At 34.1% G+C, this 22,372-nt stretch overlaps 2 protein-coding genes across 4 annotated transcripts; one reads left to right on the forward strand and one right to left on the reverse strand.

The window, feature by feature from the left end:
- Positions 1 to 271: 271 nt before the first annotated feature.
- LOC136227334 (auxin response factor 7-like) lies at positions 272 to 9,411 on the forward strand. Of its 3 annotated transcripts, none has more exons than XM_066015975.1 (14): positions 272 to 464; positions 1,000 to 1,148; positions 1,225 to 1,311; positions 1,452 to 1,508; positions 1,611 to 1,763; positions 1,866 to 1,950; positions 2,431 to 2,521; positions 2,622 to 2,789; positions 3,564 to 3,683; positions 3,766 to 3,838; positions 4,044 to 4,137; positions 4,212 to 4,537; positions 4,763 to 4,953; positions 8,415 to 9,411. In XM_066015975.1, exons 1-14 carry the CDS (start codon positions 416 to 418, stop codon positions 8,461 to 8,463), a joined length of 1,692 nt encoding a protein of 563 aa, XP_065872047.1. In that variant the 5' UTR covers positions 272 to 415; the 3' UTR covers positions 8,464 to 9,411. The 3 variants fall into 3 exon arrangements, with proteins under 3 accessions (XP_065872047.1, XP_065872046.1, XP_065872048.1); XM_066015974.1 differs by lacking the exon at positions 8,415 to 9,411 and adding an exon at positions 5,220 to 7,535; XM_066015976.1 differs by lacking the exons at positions 1,000 to 1,148; positions 1,225 to 1,311; positions 8,415 to 9,411 and adding an exon at positions 5,220 to 7,535 and having other exon boundaries at positions 288 to 464.
- A 2,926-nt stretch (positions 9,412 to 12,337) lies between these two features.
- Positions 12,338 to 18,184, reverse strand: LOC136226076 (auxin response factor 1-like). The gene is made up of 15 exons (XM_066014370.1): positions 17,893 to 18,184; positions 17,108 to 17,195; positions 16,313 to 16,428; positions 16,058 to 16,153; positions 15,852 to 15,908; positions 15,598 to 15,750; positions 15,425 to 15,509; positions 14,996 to 15,086; positions 14,743 to 14,907; positions 14,491 to 14,610; positions 14,332 to 14,407; positions 13,970 to 14,132; positions 13,376 to 13,884; positions 12,966 to 13,156; positions 12,338 to 12,880 (listed from the first exon to the last, which is right to left on the reverse strand). The coding sequence occupies exons 2-15, from the start codon at positions 17,157 to 17,159 to the stop codon at positions 12,697 to 12,699; spliced, it is 2,058 nt and encodes a 685-aa protein (XP_065870442.1). The 5' UTR covers positions 17,160 to 17,195; positions 17,893 to 18,184; the 3' UTR covers positions 12,338 to 12,696.
- Between the last annotated feature and the right edge of the window lie 4,188 nt (positions 18,185 to 22,372).

The following is a 22,372-nucleotide window of genomic DNA, read 5'->3' on the forward strand; positions in this document are numbered from 1 at the left end:
ATTCAAGACAACCCGAACTGAATGTAAATTGCCCATCCCATGACGCTTCCAAGCCATAATACTTATGATGATGGGAAGGTAAGATAAAAACGAAGATTCAGGACAAAAAAAAAAAAAAAAAAAAACTTACCAAAGAGATAAGAAAAAACTCAATTTGTCGTGATGTATTATTGATCCTGAGAATTTAATCAGGAGACTCCCATCAGAATCACTTTATTAAAACAGTTATTTTAGTTACTTTATTAGATCAAAATACACTGCCTACTTGAGCATAACAACCTTTTAGCCCGGGAAATGTATATACTAAGGCGTCAGTTGAGACTTGACTTTGCTTTTCTGGCTTTTTTCTTTTTCCAATCTAGAGTTTGCACAATTTAGATTTTGTCACTCACTCCCTGATAACTTTGTGCGAATCATGGAATCTGCAGCTAACAAGAATTTCACTGCAGGAAACAACGATGAAGGTTTGAGTTTTTCCTTTTTCATTTCTTTTATGTACATGAATGAGTTTTATTACATTCGTATGCTATAACTGCAATCTAGGGTTAATTACTCCCATGTTCGTCAAAAATTAAATGGTGATGGGTTTCTCTTTATGAGTTAAAATTGTTATGGCAATTCTGTTCCATTTCCGATATTTGAAGGACTCTATCTGTGTGTAATTAACCTCTGCAATCTATTTATGTGGACATTGTAAATTCATACAAAGTCTTTGCGAATATGTGAAGAACTGCTTCATAATTGCTATATTTCCTATTAGCTGTGGAGTGAATTTCATGAATGCATAGAATAGCTACTGATCTCTAGTGTATATAAATCAAGTATGATCTACTATGCTTCATTATATTTCCTCATCTAAACCGTTTACCTTGATGAAATTTTCAAGTTATTGCTCCTAGTCTAGGACTCCTAGATATTCAGGTTTTAAGGTTCTGTAATGTGTGTTACTTTTCTCTCATAATCAGCAGCATATCTAGTTCTTTTCCTCTTTTTTGTTAGGGAGGATACGCTATGACGCATTCTACAAGAAAATGTGTTATGATGGATATATATATGAAAAATTGTGGCATTCTTGTGCTGGACTTCTTGATACCCTCCCTACAGCAGGGGGACAAGTGTACTATTTTCCACAAGGCCAAATCGAACAGGTGCTAGTAGTAGAATGCGTAATATTGTTTATCATGTTCTGTCTCACAAAGACTTCCCTTTTTCTCTTTTATACAGCTTGGAGTTCCATTAGATGATCTAAGAATTCCCAATTTTAATCTTCCATCTCGAATTCTGTGTCGCGTGATTCATGTGCATTCTACTGTGAGTTGCATCATTATTAATTGATTATTGTCTTTCTTTTTCTTACTTCCTATAATTTATTGTCTCAAAAGAAGAGATTGGATGACTAGTCTGCAGTTTCTAATATAGTAGTTCATCTACAACATTCTCTACTTCTGTAGGTTGAACCAAAAACAGGTGAACTTTTTGCACGAATAACACTGCTTCCTGAACAAGATGTATGATGTGGTTCATTCTGCAAATAGAGCTTTTGAAGAATCTTCTTTTTCCCATCCCACCCCCAAATCAATTCTTATTGACTTTTGTCCTCTATGTATCAGCAAAGAGAGGTTACCAGCTCCGACCCTGAATGTCCAGAGGATGAAGCACACACAATTCATTCTTTTTTTAAAACACTCACTACTTCAGACTTGAGGACTCTTGAATGTTTGTGCATTGACTCAGTGCATGCCGAGACTTTTTTTCCTCCATTGGTTAGCACATGAATTTTAATTGTATTATTGCCTTCATTTACTGCTCTCTGTTTCTTCATTACTTGTTTCCTTCAAGATTCTATGCCTCTATTAATTGTGCAGGACATGTCCCAGCTGGAACCTTGGCAAGACTTGGTTGCAACTGATATAAGTGGCAAAGAGTGGCATTTTCGTCACATTGTTTCGGGTAAAGAGTTTCTATTTTTTGATATGATGCTGTCATGCTGAAGAATCAATGTTAAAAATGGAAAGTTGTCAACTGGTTATTTAAATTTACTAATAATTATTTTTTTAGAAAATAATTTTAATTATATATGATTCTATGCTTATTTATGTTTCACTTCAATTCTTGATACTAGATTATAATGTTCATATTTGATAAAAGGTTGTGCTATTAAATATCTTGCCCCTTGCTGCATGGATATTTTGCAATATTGGATGCTAACTAGAGAAAGAAAGATCAAGAATAACGGAAGTTGGCGACTTTATGACAGGCTAAACGCAGTGACCAACTTTTAAATTATGCTCAATTTGGCATTTCTGAATTCTGACTCATCTGGTCTTCTTTGTTCAAAAGTATTTCGTTCATGTCTCTTGTCAACTACAAAGAAGCATTCAGAATTTATCTTCTTTAATTATAAGATCTAAAGCAAAACATGATCCACAGGTGACCCTATGTGTCACTTACTCTCGGCTGGGTGGAGTGAATTTGCAAGCTCAAAAAGGTTACTGGCTGGTGATTCACTCATCTTCTTAAGGCAGTTTATCTAAACCCTGTTCCCTTTTATTCTTTGTGATTATTACTATCTTAGCTAAATGATATTGTGAAATTTATTATCAAATACTCTTTAATCATAGGGAAGAAAATGGAAGGCTTCGTGTTGGAGTAAAGACACATAAACAACTACCAACAGAGAATAAGATGTCTTCTATAATGCCAGTTTCAAGCATTTGCATGGGGGTTTTTGCTACTGCTTCGCATGCCCTTTCTACTGGAACTTTGTTCTCTGTTCTCTACAGCCCAAGGTTTTGTGTACTTTGCTAAATTTTGGAAACTAATCAAAATGCTAATCTTGTGTTTATTTTGTTTGTCTTTCATTATATGTTTTAGTCACAGTGACATGCATGATTCAAAAAGTATAATCTCTGTTTGGCATTTATTAATAGAATAAGCACATAAAAGCCAACGGTAATTTACTTAGAGATTTCCTGTTATGCTAGGTCTTTTTCTAGGGCTTAGATAGTTACTGGAATTAATGATTAATAAGTAGCAGCACTTTTAATTAGGGTCATTTACCATTCTTTTAGCATGACATAACATAAATCAAGTGCCTATACAATTAGCTGATTAAGGTTACCAACCAAGCAGAAGTCCCTTTGAATATAGTAAAGGGCAAGAAATGAACTACAGAAGATCAGTATTGCATCTTTTAGTGCCAACCGTAACTGGATCTTCTATTAGTTGTTGATTTATCTTTTATACTTCATGTTCTATTATTTCTTCTACAATTGCTTTCTCGAGATATTACTTCCTTTTAAAGAGCTTTTTATCATCTTATTGAGGGTGTTCTTCACTTTCTCAGCCTGAGTCATCATGTGCCTTTATCTTATTGCAATTTGTTCGATGATTACTATAAGTGCTATCAATATTGGTTTGTTTGAATAGCATTTTGATGCACGATAATGGAAATATTAAATCATTTTCCCTTTTGTTCTGTTCCAGATTTTTTTTTTATCAGTACGTTCATTCTTTATTATGAATGTGCTTGTTGATAGTTTTGCTTAGTCTTTCATTTTCAGAAAAAGCCAATCTGACTTTATTGTAAAAGTTAACAAGTACATGGAAGCTCAGCACCACAACTTTTCAGATGGTATGAGGTTCTCAATGAGATTTGAGGCTGATCAAATTTATGAAAAGAGGTTTAATGATCTTCTCTTAAGATTAGAATTTTTGACAAGCTGCAATTTTTTTTGCTTGATAGTTGTTTTATTGATCTATTAGTTCACTCTGCACAATTGTTGGTGGTGGAGATATATCACAGATGTGGTCTAATTCTAAATGGCGATGCTTAAAGGTTGACAACTTTCTTTGATCAGTACCTTCACATGTTCTGGTACTTGTTTTAGTTACAACTTCCAGATGACATTCTTTTAGACATTTTGATTGTTACAAATTGTAATTTTACTTCATACTGTATTTGGTTTCCTAGAACATTGTGTCATTCTATTTCTCACGTAAGCACTTGATTTTCAACTCTTCTTTTTCCTCATTTCCTCCAGGTTTCTTGGGATGGATGGGATGGACTTTCAGTTATGCCCCCAGAAAGAGTATCACCATGGGAATTGGAACCAGTTATTGCTTTAACTGATCATGGTATGCCATCATTCTCGCTAGTATTTCCTCATTTATGTGTTCTGTTGACATAATTTCGTATCTTCGTGCACTAGGCACATGGATATTTCCAGTCGAGGCTCCCAAGTTCCCCTACAGTCACCACCTGAACTCACCATCCAGTTCTCCTACAACTTCAAACACTAATTCTTGTAGCTTTAGTGAAGAGAGTTCACCAACTAGTGTTTCCTTAGACCAATTGGCAAGTGATGCCGAGTCTATTCATTCTATGGTTGGTGAATGCTCAACTCAGTCTTCAGATGCTGCCGCTGGTTCTGACAATATTTCTGATGGATCCAATAATAGTCGGTCTGCAATTCCCTCGAATTGTTGTGAGCTTGAAGAGGATTTGCAAAGCAATCAAATTAGAACATACACAAAGGTTAAGTTTCTTCAGCCTTTCTGCTTGACTGGCTAGCAACATTATTATGCTAATGTTGAACTTAGTAGTGGTTGGTTACAGAAGTCCACTTTTTCAAAATCGTGATAAGAATCACAAAACTCGAAAGCACCCAAACACGGATCAGCAAGCACTAATATGTAGAAATAAAACTGATATTGTTGATATATCCAATTTTCCTGATGATGTGTGTAGTATTTGTTCTAGATTCGAATGCAAGGTGTTATTGTTGGGAGATCTGTTGATATGACAAGTTTTACATGCCATGAAGATCTATTGAGGAAGCTTGAAATGATGTTTGAGATTGAAGGTGAACTCAGTGGATCCACTAAGCAATGGTTGGTTGTCTACACTGATGCTGCTGGTGAAACGAAAACGGTCGAGGATTATCCATGGGGGTAAGGCAATTCGATCCTTGTCATTGTCGATTAAAGCATCTGAACTTGGCTGGTTTTAGCATATATTTTTGACACATTGCAAGCCCTTGATTATTTATAGCCTACAAAGACTTTCAAAGGTTTCAATATATAGGTTTACAAATGATCAAAGGCTTAACGTGTGAAAATAACAGATCGTAAAACAGCGAAGTTTAGAAGCCTTAAAATGCTGATCTTCATTTTTTATAAAGATAAAGTAAAAGCTTCATTTTGCTATATGATTTCAGTAAATTCTGCAGCATGGTGAAGAAGATATTAATCAATCGCCTTGTCTAGACTGTGATATATGCATCCTCTTTTTCATACTTCAAGAATATGATCGGTTGTTGTAACAACCTGATCCAATACCATGTAGATATTGTCCGCTCTGGCCCAATTCCAACACATTGGGCCTCACGGCTTTAAAACGCGTCTACATATATTGGATTCACATCTTACTAATAAGCCTCAATCACTCCCTCTCCATTTCCGATGTGGGATTTAGTTCATTCCTGCCCCCATCGCCATCCCTTAGGGCCGCTCCTTGCTCAGGCCTTCTTACCCCGGCGCCACCCACTTCGGACCGGGTCGTTGCTCAGGCCTTCTTACCCCGGCGCCACCCACTCCGGACCGGGTCGTTACAGGCCCACCAGCTTCCGCCTGGTTCGTCCCCGAACCACACATCGTACGTGGAGAGTCGGCTCTGATACCAATTGTAACACCCTGATCCAATACCATGTAGATATTGTCCGCTCTGGCCCAATTCCAACACATTGGGCCTCACGGCTTTAAAACGCGTCTACATGTATTAGATTCACATCTTACTAATAAGCCTCAATCACTCCCTCTCCATTTCCGATGTGGGATTCAGTTCATTCCTGCCCCCATCGCCATCCCTTAGGGCCGCTCCTTGCTCAGGCCTTCTTACCCCGGCGCCACCCACTCCGGACCGGGTCGTTACAGTTGTGGTAGCATCAATGGGGAGGGAGCTTCAACACTCACTAATTGCTGGAAAATTCCATTAAATATTTGTGTGGAGCTAAATGTATCGATTAACTTCTTTTCGCTTTAACACGAACATATTGGTTTGCTTAGATTGTGAATTTCTAAGGAGAAGTTGTTACTATACTCAATACAGTTCTTATTTTAGCCACAATTATATTCCCTCCATTTTTAAAATTATGTCATTCAAAGTTTTGGTGCATAGATTGAGAAAGTTATTAAAATATCTTAACTATAATGTTATTTTGAAATTACTAATCATTTTGTTTATTTTATTGTAATCTACATCATTAAATGTTCTCTTGACAAATATTTTGGCACAAAAGTATTTTCTTAAAATCACAAGATTTCAAAACCTGAAGCTTTATTGCTACTTTTTGTCCATATCATAATATTAATGGACTGTTTAATAAAAATTGGAAAATTATTTGTTGAAAAATAGGTATTAGATATTTCTAGATATGGGATGCATATACAATCTTTTTTTTTTTTGGTACAGTACAAATTCGTTTTTGAGTTCACGTTAATATTTTATTTTAGATTTAACTTTATTCTCTAAAACAACTATATTTATGGGATTCATTAAATAAATTAAATTATTTTATTTTATTTTATATATAAATAGAGATATTTCATAGAAAAATTGGGGTCCATGGACTTATATAACCTATTAAATTTGTTAAATTCTTATATGAATTATTTTACTAGCTAGACAAAAAAAAAATATAAAGTTATTTTCCATAAATAGAAGCAAAATAGGAAATAACTATTAAAAGAGCAACAATGATTCATGAGCAAAGGATAAAAAAAATAATATTCTCTCTGTTCCACAATGCATATCTTAAATAAGACATAAGAATTAAAAAATACAATTAATTTTAACTAAAAGATTTGGTTACCTTATATTAATTGTATCAATTAATTGATTTTTATCTATTTCTAAAATAAAAAGACAATTTGAATAGATGTATATTTGGTAAAAATCAAGTAATGCACGTTGATTGAATCAAAATGACATGTATCATGTAACAAAAAAAAATCTCTAAAAAGACATCTACTGTAAAATGGATGGGGTATAATATTTTAAGTATACATTAGGCTCACTATCATTTTTATGTATTTGTTATTGAAAGTTTAAACCGTTAGTTAAAAGCTCAATTCATATTATAACGCTCAATTCATATTAATTTATAATGAGTTTCTATCAGTATTTTTTGGTATTTTATTTGTATGGATATTTTTACTGCTTGCTCTGATTGTTTGCAAAGGTACGAATTTCTAGAGAATAATAATGATACTGCCATCTTCATTCCTAAATGATCCCGTGGATATGAAAGATTTGAATTCTATCTCTCTCTATGTAATGTTATGTACAAATTACTAGCTAATTGACTAAATTTAATTTTGTCTAGCCTTATCTCCTAAAATTTTGTCCCAAGGAGATCTATCATTGATAATGTGATAGTAGCTTTTGAATCCCATCATTACATGAAACAAAAAAAAAGAGAGAGAGAGGATTAGGGTAACGTGACTTTGAAAATTAATATCAATAAAGCTTACGAATAGAGTTAATTTGTAACGACCCGGTCCGGAGTGGGTAGCGCTGGGGTAAGAAGGCCTGAGCAAGGAGCGGCCCTAAAGGATGGCGATGGGGGCAGGAATGAACTGAATCCCACATCGGAAATGGAGAGGGGGTTTATTAGTAAGATGTGAATCCAATACATGCAGACGCGTTTTAAAGCCGTGAGGCCCAATGTGTTGGAATTGGGCCAGAGCGGACAATATCTACATGGTATTGGGACAGGATGTTACAATTGGTATCAGAGCCGACTCTCCACGTACGATGTCTGGTTCGGGGACGAACCGGGCGGAAGCTGGTGGGCCTGTAGCGACCCAGTCCGGAGAGGGTGGCGCCGGGTAGAAGGCCCGAGCAAGGAGCGGCCCTAAGGGATGGCGATAGGGGCAGGAATGAACTGAATCCTACATCGAAAATGGAGAGGGAGTGATTGAGGCTTATTAGTAAAATGTGAATCCAATATTTGCAGACGCGTTTTAAAGCCGTGAGGCCCAAGGTGTTGGATTTAGGCCAGAGCGGACAATATCTACATGGTATTGGACCATGGTGTTACATAATTGGGTTTATGAAAATTGTTTTACTCGGGATGGATTTTCTTTTTAATGGATATCGCAGATTATGCTTTGCGTTACTACTGTGTCCTGTAATGTTTCTGTTAATAGGGATATTGTGGCCCAATTCTTCCTATTAGAGGTCTCCGACGTGGGTATCCTTCATCTTCATATTTATTTATTCTATATATTAAAGTCCTCTCTCGGCTTAGCCCTTGATCTTAAATCAAATGGTTTATTGAACAAGTGTTATATTAGTCGTGATGCTCCTTCTGTCTCTCATTTGTTGTTGGCAATATCTTCTTATTCTTCAGTACTACACTGGAGGAGAGTCAAGTTATTCCGACATTCTTTCTGATTTGAGGAGGCCCCAGGTCAAGCGATAAACTTTCACCAAATCTAGTATTTTCTTCAGTACCAATATTGACTCAAGCGTTAGGGGCTATCAATTATATGTTAAATTTGTCTTCTCAACTGGATACAAGTCGCTATCTTGTCTTACCTTCTCTTATAGGGAGGTAAAAAAAATCAATCTTTGGGTTCTTAAAAGATAGTTTGTGCAAAATATTTAGTAGTTGGGAGCTCCGTTTTCTTTCTATTGTTGGCATGGATATTATGATCAAAGTGTGGCGTAGGAACTTCCTACTTTCTGTATGAGTGTCTTCTTGTTACCTAAATTCTTATGTGATGAGCTACGGAAGATGATGAACTCTTTTTGATGGGGTTTGAAAGGTAACGGAAATTGCAGTATTCACTTATCTAGTTGGCAGAGTCTCTACTATAGGAAAGACTAAAGAGGTCTAAGTTATAGAGATCTCCATAATTTTAATCTCTCGCTCTTGAGTAAGAAAGGTTGTAATTTTTTATATCATCCTCACACTTTTGTTAGTAGTATGTTTAAAGCTAAATATTTTTCTTAGACGAATTTCCTTTCCCCTGAACTTGGTACTAATACCAATTATGTTTTGCAAAGTGTGTGGAGCTCAAGAGATGTTCTTGTTATTGATTTACAGTCACGAATAGGTAATGGGTCCGGAGTGACCCCCTTGTGATAGTTGTTTTAGAGTTACTCTACCAACCAACGAGCATAGAAAAGATTTGAAGGTGGTGGATTTGTTTGTGAAAGAGGAGAAGAAGTGGGATAGAGACAAGGTGCATCTCAAAGGAAGCCAATATTATTCTCTCATGCTTGTATTCTTTAAAAAATAAAAAATAAAATTATGTTGTCTTTATAAATAATTTATTTTTCTTTTTGCTATTCTTTTACTGTACTACTTTTGAGAGATTTCTGCTATTTTTATTTTTATGTCTTAAATCCTACAAATATATAAATTCTAGGCTCAAGATCAGCCCATTCTCCATTGTACTCTTGCCAATAGTTGCTTCTACAATTATGAATAAATTGCCTAAAATGACCTTTTATTATTATTATTTTTTTGCAATTTTTTTTAATAATCTAGTTTTTTCTCATTAACTCCCTTTTTTTGTTTATGTGGATTTATATTTGTACTAGTTTTCCACGTTTTTTTTAATGATCTTTAGTTTTTTTTTCTTTTTTGTTTCGAATTTATGTCTGATTTTAATGTTTATCTATCGTTAGCTGTATTGAGAATGATTTTTCTTTATATGAAATCAAGTCTAGACTGACGACGACATAAGAATATGAAGTCTAATCCTAAAGAATGTAGGGTTTTGTGGTATTAAAAGCCGTTTGAAAAAATAAAATAAAAAATATCAAATGTGTCTATTCCATAAATTGTACTATACGTGCAGCTGGCGTATAGTTAAATTTCTCAAATAAAGAGAAAATTGATACTACCTCCGTTTCATATTACATGTCTTTCTAAAGATTTTTTTTTGTTTCATATTACATGTCATTTTATATGATCAGTACACGTTAAGTCATCTTTTTGTCTACTATAAAACGCGGATTTATGGAAATTAATTAGAATAATGGACTTATTATAAAATAAATAAATATTGGAATCAATAAATAAGGAGCAACAACATCTTTTTTCCAATATCCTTAATTTCTATACAACTCTCTAAAAAAACATGTAGTATGAAACGGAGGGAGTGGTAGTTAGACCAATTCTAATGGGGAGCTTTTAGTTGTTACAATCCTAGGTATGGTTGTTACAAACCATTAGCTGTTTATTACAAAAATAAGTTTGTTACAGATTTAAGTAACACCCAATATCCAACTCTCTAAAATCCAAAAAGAACAAAAATGAAGGCACCGATGGCGCTGAAGCGCCTGATTTGGTGTGTGGAGTACACGCGCCAGATATGGCGTGTTAGGCGTCATCCAGCCTTCACCTTTTTACTTTACAGAAAATGGTAATTTACAAGTTGGTTCTGTAAAATTATGATTTTGATCCTGGAAAATTACAATTTTGATATCTATTGTCAATTAATATATTTTTTTGACCTAGAAAATTTTGAAAAATAAATCCTTTCTAATGACATGTTACTCCACTTTGTTACTTATCCCACCTAAGTCACAATGGTTGTTACCAACCATTGTGGATGAATATTTTAGGGTGTAAACAAATTTCCATATAAATAATTATGATTTAAAAGTAACTAATGCATATCATCTCCAACAATACTTCTCATATTCATCCTTTATTTATTATTTTATTATTAAAATTATTAATTATTGTTAATTATTTACCAATAGTGAGAGAAAATAGACTTATCAATAATAAATTATTAATAAAAAATAAAATAAGGAGACATTAGGAGTGGAGATTGGCTCTATTAATAGACAGGATGGAGATGCTCTTATTGATTTGAGCTGTTGGAGCTTATTTTTAACTCTCCCTCCTTAAATTTTAACTTAAGAGCTAAATTAAAAGGCTATTGGAGATGTTCTAAGATTTTTAATTTAGGGTCTAAATTTTAATTTTTAGACTTTAGATTTTTATATAAATAATTAACTAAAAAATAATTATTAATACATGTTACGTAACATCAAATCATTGGTCCAACACACCACGTTATCTGTGCGCCAGCGTTAACGTATTGTATATGCTAAAATAGTGGTGTTCGCATGGTCGAATACCATTAGATCTATGTATATTGAATCTAAACCTTAATATGATTTTAATCTTCGTCCTAAAATTCTAATAACTTTAGATCTAACTTTGACTAAATTTATTTGGCCAGTCACTAACCACATGAACACCATTACATGCACACGAACACCATTATACAGTGCAAAGCTTAAAAGATCAATGAAAATGCGAAGACTAATGTGAGAAAACGACAATGTTTTCTGATCAAGCAAGCCACTCAAATTTTAAGAACCCGGTATGCCTAACACTATCATTAGGGATGTTAACGCGTTAGGATAGTTCGCAAACTATTCAAACTCGATTCGATCAAAGTTTGGTCAGAACTCGACTCGATACGGTTAAGTTCGAATTTGGGATCGGCTCTAGCATTAACTAACTTGAGTTAGAACTTTTTTAGGTTCATCTTGAAAGCTCGCGAACAAATTCAACTATTTTTAATTACTATATATATTTTATTAATTTTTAATTTTATAATTATATCATTTAATTGTTGTAATATATGCTAAATTTACTTTATGAAGTTTAAATTTGATGTTTTACAATTAAATAACAAAATGTTTAAACATTTGAATCAAACTGTTTGCAAGCTTTTCTCGAGCCAATCCTATTTTTTATCCTCCCAAACTTAAGTCGAGCCTAAAATTTTATGTTCAACAAACTAAGAGCTCGAGGCAATCCTAAAATTTTAAGTTCAACACAAGCTTCGAGCTCGAGCTGAGTCCGAACTTACCGATTCTCAAACCGAATCGAGCCTACTTAGATGCAGTCTCAATTCGACTCGTTAATACTCCTACATGTCATGAACTGAAAACTCATGTAGAATACATCCCTAGCCCTTATTAAATGTTCTTTATACTTTGAAATATTTTATTTTATTTACCCCCATGAACATAAACTTACTTAAATTGACCTATTAACACTCTCTAAATTCATGTGATAATAACAAAGCATAAGCATGTTTTAAATTGAAATACCAACAGATCACTATAAAGAAATTAAAAAAAGCTTGAAAAAAAGTCAATAGATCAATAAAGCAGGATAGTCTTTCCGAAGTAATACATAAAGAGTTTCTTTGAGTCTAAAGCTTTGCAAATGCTAGGTGGTTGGCCCATGAATTGAGCCTTATTGATCCCCTTAAAAATGGTTTGCAATTGAAATCAAGTGAAAAGAAGGCTTTTATATAACTATTTATATACTTATTTACAAGGCGACATTTTCCATTGTGAAAACATTCAACAAAAGAAACAAAGCAAAGATAAGAAAGATTGCATTTCTTCTTCCATTCCATTCCATTCTTCATTTGCTGATTAGGACCCTCTTATGGACTAACTTTGAATCCTCCATTCCCTTCCCCTAAATACTTCAAAATAAATAACACCAAAACCTCTTCTTTTTAAGATGATAGTGTCCCATTCTCTCCATATGTCAAACCCACCTCACCACTACCTTCCTCCTCCTCGGCACGCCAATCGTTTCATAAATCCCTTTTATCACCTACTCATTAGAGGCATGATTATTAGCACCCGGGTCCAACAACAGACGATCTGTCCTCTGTGTTATTTGCTGCATCAGTATCGGCATCAACATCCGTTTTCGCTGCTATGATGTGTCCGTCAACAGGAAATTTAATCTTCGGTGATAACCTCTTCACTTCCTCTGATGTATATATGAAAATCTTCCTCACCATGTTGCAGAACTCGCTGCAATCACAAGACAATGGTATTGGCAAAGCAGTGCGATTATATATTCGAAGAACAATGAATGAGGTACATTGTTAGGACTTACTGCCATGGATCATCCCCGACCATCATCATATCATCTTCGTCGTCAGTGTAGACTACTTGCCATTTCTTTGAAGATCCACTGAGCTCATTCTCGATATCAAACATCTCCTCAAGCTTCCTAAGCAAGTCCTCGTAACAGTCGAACCGAGTCAAATCAACTGCTCTACCAACAGCAATTCCTTGCATGTGAACCTGGAAAAAGAGTTCATAGGCCATCAAGCAATCTCAAGTGTTGGAAGAAAACCAACATGTATAAGAGCTGTCATTGATTCCAAAGCAATCAAACTAATGCATGGTTAACATTAATCTTGAAGTATATTAGCTTGTAAAAAATGTCTAGAACACTTAGCTGCATTTGCATTGAGAAAGCAGAGTATTTGAAAAACATTATTCCAATCAAAGGAGAATTACCTTTGTGCAACTTCGGATTTGCCTGCTTTGCAACTCCTGAGGAGATCTCAAGCATGATTTGTCGAGATCACAACTTACTGAAGGTATTTCAGACCGATTAACATTAGATGGATCCGAACCCTGGCCAGATTCATCATCCAGATACGCAACTGGACGATGATCATCCACCACCACTCCAGTAACCAAGGGTGAAGTTTCTTCTGCATTAGAGTTGTCAACAAGCTGAATTCCAAAAAGCCTGCAGCCATTTCCAGTTCCAGTTCCCTGTCTCCTCTCCGCAGCATCTTTGTTAATGATTGGGACAAAAGAATCGGTAACACTTTCCACTCGGTTAGGCCAACACAATGAGTTGGGGGAAACGACGCCAGAAAGTGGAGGATTATTGCCACTAAATCCAAGACAACTAGCTTTTGTAGCTGGAGAGAAATTGTGCGGTGGATAAATATCCCGTCCACGGTGAGAGTCCCCATATGAGAAAGCAGGAGACTCTGCTTGGGGCTTCCATATCCCTAATCCACAGATATAGCAGAAAACCATCATCATAAATGAACAAAAACAAATGGCACAACTACTGTACAGGGCAAATTGGCATACCAAGTGCCGAGAGGTCAGGTGTTTGAGGTAAAACAGATGGCCTTGCCCGTTTGTTCCTTTGCACTGGTAGTGAATTCGACGGAGCAGTTGCAACAAGCGGTTCCAATTCCCATGCTGACACTCTATCTGGACGCACTATTGAAGACGGCTCATCCCATTGAACCTGGCAAAAGAGGAATTTATGAATTACTTCTTTTGCATGAAAAGAGGAAGGATTGCCATGTTTAATCAAACAAAAAACTAGATGAAATTGCATCGTAGTATCAAAATTCCAAATATAAGAAAAAGAAAATTGAACATGTTAGCAGTCATTCAGAAACCATAATGCTTATATGACTGCAATTATCAAAGAAGATGTCAACCTTTAAGGATCTCCAATCAGAATTAGCCCATCCAGATGATACATTATCTCCAACACCAACAATGGTGCCACTGAACCTGCAAATATGTAAAAAAGTATAAGAAAAAATGATAGTTGCCAACTTCCTATCAAAAAAATTCTATATAGCAGAAGAAGAAACCTTCTTTCAGGGACCTCCTCGCCCTCGAACCTCATCTTAAACCTCATCCCAACAGAGAGCTTGTGGTTCTGAGCTTCAAGATACTTGTTGACGCTAACAATGAACTCAGACCGACTTGTTCTGAACAAAAGCTTATTTGTCATATTTCACAACAGAATAAAGGAAGCAGTAATTGAGGAACACAATGAGTAAAACACAACTACAATAATCAAATAACATCATGAAGATGAAATAAGTTGCAGGACATAATACCTTGGCTTGTAAAAGACAGAGAAAAGAGTTCCAGTAGCAATGGCATGAGAAGCAGTGGCAAGAACTCCAAGATGCATGCTTTGGCTAGATATAACAGAAGATGGCATATTCATTTGCTGACGCATGAGCCTCCTCACTCCGACACGAAGTTCTCCATTTTCTCCCCTGCAAAGGACATAATCAACGTTCAGACATTGATGTTCGGCAAGAGACACTGCAAAAGAAAGATACTAATAGTGTATGATCAACTTGCCTTAAGAAGATGAATGCATCGCCTGCCACTAACTTCTTTGAGCTGACAAAAACACTCCACCCAGTGGTGAGTAAGTGGCGCCTAGGCTGACCTGTAGTTAAAGTTTTGATAAGTGCCCATATTGTTTTCTGACAATATTACTTTGCAAGCTTCTTTCACGTATGAAAGTTAAGCCAAATAATAATAATTCATTATCATAATAAGTGATAAAAGACTGTATCATGATGTCTTATAAACCTCTTAACAAGAAAAATGCGGTACATACAGTTTTCACCATCATTTGATATAATATATAATCACATTCAATGATTCAATAGAATTCCAATTCCTCAAACTCTTCAGCAATAGCAGTTAACAAATCGTCATATCCAGCAATACAGAAATCAGAATCATACAAGAGGGGAAGGAAAAAAATCAACATATGCTGACCTCGAAAAATGTGACGGAAATGCCATTCGTTTCCATGCAGATCACTGGCAACCAATTCCTGCCAAGGCGGTTGTTGGGACATATCCTATATAAAAAAGATAAGCATATGTGAACATTAAGAAAAATTGCACTGTTGTTATATGACAGGAATTATCTATTTTATAGGTCCTAACCAATGGAGGAAGACATTCATCGGCATGTCTTCGGAGAACAGAGAAACCACCATGAGTGCTTGTGTCAGAAGCAGTAAGTGTCTTACAAAATGAATGAACTGTGCATCTTTCAGGTTCTGGGAGTGGAGCATCAGGACTAGTAACCTCGCTTTGCTGATTTGAAGAGAATTAATGATCAGATCAATGTAACAAAAGGTAGTAGAATTAAATGCATTTGAAATCTTTGTCTAACCAAAGAAATATGACAAGCTTACATCAGGATCAGGAAGCAGTGTAATTTGTGCATAGACTTCATCGGTTTCAGGTTCAGCCTGCAACCAAATGGAAGTGGTAAATTGACTTATATCAAGAGAACAGTGCAAAGATAAGGCCTTGTTATCAAGTAAACACTATTAGGTTTCTTTGGAAGAAAAAAAAATCCGTTTGAAAAAAGAAAAAGTTACTTGTGAAGAAAACTCACCCGGCGCTGAACATTAACCACTTTACAAAGAATTTTAGATGGAAGATTGAATGAGGGCATGTGCTGCTCTAACCCTTGATGCATTGAAGCCTCAAGCTATATAAAGGACATAACAAAGATCTGTAAGACAATAGAAAAGGGTAGCACACAAAAAGATTGATAGAAAATACTAGCAATGAAGCCTTATGAAGGACATACTACTAGAAAAGCAGCAAGTAATTAGCTCTTGCACTTTCTAAATCCAAATACAAATACCTGCTCCATGTGACCTTGTGGAAAATAATAAACTCGCTCCCCTTCACGAGGAAGATTGACAAGAGGTCCAGCACAGGCATGCCATAGCTCATTGTACAAAGCATCATTACATCCCCCTGATGTATTTTATTAACACAACAGAAAAGAAAGTTATAACACAGTATCAAAAAATAGCAAAGCATCACAACAACTAATCTTATAACTAACTTGCCAATTTAACACAGTATTATTCAGAGAACAATATGGGAATTAAGACCAAAGTGAAATAAAAGTAGAAAATTTGACAACAATACCAAAATATAAAAGGGCGTAGCTAAAAGAAGTAGGCAAAGCAAAAACCAGCAGAAAAACTCGCCCGATCATGGTGTTCAAGAACCACACACACTTTATGTAATCCATATTCTTATATGATCATCCAATATTCAAACAAAAGTATTGTCAATTTCATGGGAAACATTTATCAGTCCCGCATTTAACATTATCATTTGTACTATGTACTAATTTCAGCATTCTAATTTGCTAATAAGCTGTGGAGCTAAATTTGTTCCACTCAAGGAAGCTGGAAGGATATTTTCCACAAATTCCAAAAGGAAATGCATCAGTGAACACTACAACCTGATAATTGCATACAGATACCCATGTTCTTTAGCTTGTATGTTAAAATATTTGAACAAACCGAGCGAAAGAAAAAAAAAATCTCACTGTGTTAGAAAACATTTCAGCTGACTTTCAGGTTTCTACATCAACCCAAGTTTAACAGAAAACATGAGAAACAAAATTGCAGTAAGTTCAAACCTGTATGAGGGTGTGCAACAGCAACAGGCATATTATTGTTCGTGAACGCCATAACCACACAGCGTCCTCAAAGAGAAGAAAAGCCGATCTACAGAAAAACAAAGTTCCAAGTAGTTAAGAGTTGCAATCAATAATTTCACCAAACCAAAGGAAATTCATTAATGAATTATGTATATTAATGGTATATGCATTTACTGTCATGTAAAAGCTTTAGCTAACTAGAACTCCCATAGACTCACAATTTCAATAATGAGGCAAAGCTAAGCAGTCTCCACTTTTTTGCCCCAAATAATGGGAAAAGGAAAAGTCAGCTTTTCTTTTTCCCAACCTTTAACTCCTAAATAAAGCATGTACTTACTATTCACGAGGTTCAAATTGCCCCTTAACTCTTTTTCCAGCATATAATCAATCCTTTCCCTTTTTTCTCTTCTTTACCAAAACAGGTATGCATCAAACAAATTCACACAACATAAATAGAACTCATCTAGATTAAGAAAATAAACTCATCCATGATCACAAACTAAAACAGCAAGATTCAGAAAATCCATATGCCAATTACCACCATATGCATTTATAACTAATTGGGAAGTTCAAAAAACATAAAAGGGGAAAATTTTCTGTTTGGACGGCAAGAAAATAAAGCAAGAAGAAAGAAATGAAATAGAAGTAGAAACCAAGTAAGGGATCTGATGAAACCACAACAACTACTTTCTCCATTTACAATCCAAAAACAAACATCAAAATTTCCCAAAATCAACAGAAGAAGAAGAAGTAAATCAACTAACCAGTTCTTGAGGTCTGGAAATCGGTAGGATCCAATCCAAGGAGAAGAGCAGCAGCAAAATTAGGGCTTGAAAGGATATGAAACCGATTGGATCGAAAGCATAGAGACAAACAGTGACCTTTGTTTCGATGTATATATATAGGAAGTGTGCTGTGTATCGTCAATGTTTGGTCGAAGCCGACACGACTTAGCTTTGGGCTCTCTTTTCTGTTCCTCTCTTACACACAGTCTTCTCTCTCTCTTTCTGGTCTTTTTCTTTTTCCATTTTCATTTTCTTTTTTTGTTATATTTCATATTATACAAAATTAAAATGTGTGTCCCTTAATAAATATATGTTGCTTTGTGTGTGTCATACAAGTATGGGACTTGACTCTTGAGATAAACCAAAGGGAAAGTTAAGGGCTTTTTCGTCTTTTGCATAACTAATAATTTTTTTAGGCAAAAAGTATCCTCCAAATTTTCATTTTGGTGGGTTAAGTTTCTAATATTTCATTTCAATACATTATATTTTTTTGTTACATTAGGTTTTAAGTAAGAAAAAAATTAGTTTTGAATATAAAACTCAATTAATAAAGTATTAATTAAAATTGGTTTGATTGGTTAGCTAATTATGTAAATTTGTTTAGTTAAATCCAGCTAATTAGTTTGTATAAATGATAAATAAGGATATAGCAAAATCTTTATTTGGATTTAAATGGTAGTAATTATGGATAAAAATGTCCTTCAAAAGATAGAAAATAAGAGCATCTCCAAGAGACTCTTAATGCACTCTCTAAAAATAAAATAAATAATTGACTCTTAGTGATTTAAGAGTGACTAAGACATTTTATCTCCAACAACGCTCCTTATATTCACTCCTTATTTATTATTTTATCATTAAAATTATTAATTGTTATTATATTTACCAATAGTGTGAGGAGAGAGACTCCTCAATAATAAATTATTAATAAAAAAATGAATTAAAAAGCACTAAGAGGTGGAGATATGCTCTTAGTGATTTGAGGAGTCACTAAAAGACTGTTGGAGCTGATTTTTCATTCTTCCTCTTCAAATTTTAACTTAAGAGGCTGTTGGAGATGCTCTAAGCTAATTTTAAAAACTCATAATACTAGTTTTTCCAAAATTATCTTTTTGGATCCAATAAACTCTTTCAAATCTCTCTTCACCAAACACCACTACTAGAAGTTTGACTAGTTAAAACCTCTAAAATAGCCCAAATCTCTAATTTTACCTCAAAAGCTCTTTTACTAAACAGGGTCAAATTCTAATGATCTTATTTTAATATCTAATGATCTTATTTTAATATGCAGTAACGTTCTTTTAACTGAATTAAATATTTATGATTTGATAGGTAGACACTCAATATGATTGAAAATAAATGATAAGAGATGTGATATAATTAAAACAAAAGATTAGGGGTTAAATTTCTTAAAATCGAAAAAAGTAAGGACCTCGTGATCTTTTTACTTTTTTATAATAATTGTTTATAATTGTGGACACAAAAGTAGTACCCTCCAATCCCTACACCTCCTCTACCTTGTCTCCATTGTATTAAGCTTTTGATTTAGGATTTGTTTAATATAAACATGTTTTGTCCTTAAGTATGTCATTAGCCTTAGTTTAGTCCGCTAATCTTCCCAAGTTGACTTTGAGTTACAATTTACAAATTTGCCCATCATTTGTAATGTCAAAAGACGCTTATACCCTTGTATTTAAAGTTGTAAGTTAGTCAATATTGGGGCAAGGGAAGGTCATTTGGTTCTGCATAAGCAATCAAGAAGACACCCACATGCTCCACTTAAGGTATTTGATTTGATCAACTGTACAAACAGGTTATGTTGATGATGAAAGTACTAATTTACCCCTGCCCTGCATTTTATTTTGTGTCATGATGACGATAATACCCTTTTTGATGTAGCTTTTGTTGTCTAGTACTTTTTACATTAACAGGAATCAAGTAGGATCTGGATGCCTTTAATAGCAGATATTCAGCATCATAAATTGCTCTGTCTTTTCTTCTTTTTAGCTATATTTAGACACTAATCAATTCGGATTTTTTTCATTTTAGTTTTACTTCGATTTGACATTAAAATTCCTATTTTATGATGATGGATGTCTCAATTTTCCTGTTAAAGAATTTCCTCCGCTGAGTTATTAAGCGCATCTCTAAAAAACTTTTAATGTACTCTTTAAAAATAATATAAATAATTGACTCTTAGTGATTTAAGAGTGACTAAGATATATCATCTCCAATAATATTCCATATATTCACTCCTTATTTATTATTTTATTATTAAGATTATTATTTGTTGTTATATTTACCAATAGTGTAAGGAGATAGACATCTCAATAATAAATTATTAATAAAAATGAAGATAGGAGACACTAAGAGGTGAAAAGAAACTCTCTATTAATAGAGAGGATGGAGAGACTATTAGTGATTTAAGGAGCCACTAAGAGGCTGTTGGAGATGATTTTTAACTCTCACTCGAATTTTAAAAGTAAGAGGCTGTTGAAGATGCTCTAACATCAATGAAATTTTAAAAATCAAATTACTGATTAAAATAATTTTATTAAGATTTATTTTTCTATTTTAGGAAAAGAAAACATTTGTTTGAAATTACAAATAATCACTATTACAAAACGGCCAACAATTTTGATTTGACTTGTAAAGTTTGTAACAAACTACACGTAAAATTAGGAAAAAACTACAATAACATCTTCTTATAATTGGTTGTTATTTTAAAATTTTGTGAAGTAAAAAAATATTAATTAATAAAAAATGATTGAATCAACATTTTACTAAAACTTTGTTTCACATCATTTCTACCTTGTCCCAAGCTTCCCACTTGCTTTCAAGGTACCGCTCCTACCTGTTTTATTTCAACACCTCATGTGAACCCATTTTAAGATGCATAAGGAGAGAGAAAGAGTTGTTACAAAATATAGTAACAAACTAGAATTAGTAACAATCTCATAATGGTTGGTTACAACTAAATTTACTAAGCAATACCAAAGTAATGTCCACTAGAGACGGTCTAATATGAGACTTCACTTCAATAATCTAATTTGAACTTTGCAAATTTGAGTGATAAATGACAAATATTTATGTATAACAAATTTTAACTTCATAAACTACACTTACGATAATCTAAAAGGTGGTATTGAGCTGATTATATGACCAATTTGATTATATGACCAATTTAATATGTAACTAGATTTATTAAAATTTCACTTTAGAAAAATTTTAATTTTCAATGTTAGTTATTATAGTCTTGTTGACATTAATATTGATGCTAACTATCAAACTTAGTCGATTAGCATTAATGTTAATTAGTTTTTCTTCTTATATAAATCAATTAATTAGCATTCTTTTGTTGTTTATATTTTTGCAATTATGTGTATTAATTTAAATGTCTCCTTGTATTAGATACGTTCTTTGTAATCTTTGTAAAACACATAATAAAAAGTATATATTTTATCTTCCTCTTGTCTCACTATCAAGACTAATTTTTGTATTACATTTAGTTAACAACATGGAATTAGAGCTAATTTTTGCATTACAATGATTGTATCAAATTTAACCATACTAATATTGTTTATTCTCATTTTCCTAAACCTTCATATCATATCATGTACCCTTATACCTTCCAAAATTGAGCACTAATTAATTGACTATAGGGTATAGGGTATGTGCCACCTTTATCGATGTCTTCTAATTTCACAATTGCAAACAAGCGCACTCCGACAAAATACTTGTCATGGCGTACCAATATTACATTCTTGCTCAAATCCATAGATGGTTTTAATCGTGTGAATGGAACTTCGGTTAAGCCATATCCTCATTCGACGGATTCTATGTATTTTTTTAATGACCAACAAGCTCGATCATATGAAAAATATTTAGTTGATTCATGGGAGAAATGTGATGAGTCAGTCAAATCTTGGCTTTACCTTTCTCTTTCCCCTAAAGTGTTTCTTATTGCCTACAATGAACCAACCACGAGGCATATTTGGCCAGGTCTTGAACAAACGTTTGGTACAATTTTAAAAAACAAGAAAATGTAGTTGATCCTTGAACTTGACAACTTAGAGAAAAAATACATAACAATTGTGAAATTTCTACACAAATCTAACGTTATTGCTAATGAGCTTGATATGACTGGTAGCCTTATCACTTCCATTTAATTCAATGTTGTCATATATAAAAAATGTTTGCATCAGAATATCGTCCATAGACTTGGAGTATATGAATGAGAAATGTATCCCACAAATCCATAGACTTGGAGTACTCGGGTCATTTGATTTAGAATCATATAAGACATATGAACCTTGCCTTAGAGGTGTGAGTGCATGATACTTTCGGGAGAGAGTCTCACCTGAGTCGCTCGAAAAGAAATGCATTGTATCACAAGCGAGACACACATGATTAATGATGCTTGATAAAACATGACATGGAACTCATTATAGCTAAATTGTAC

This window comes from Euphorbia lathyris, chromosome 4, assembly GCF_963576675.1.
Source record: "Euphorbia lathyris chromosome 4, ddEupLath1.1, whole genome shotgun sequence".
Taxonomy (NCBI): Eukaryota; Viridiplantae; Streptophyta; class Magnoliopsida; order Malpighiales; family Euphorbiaceae; genus Euphorbia; species Euphorbia lathyris.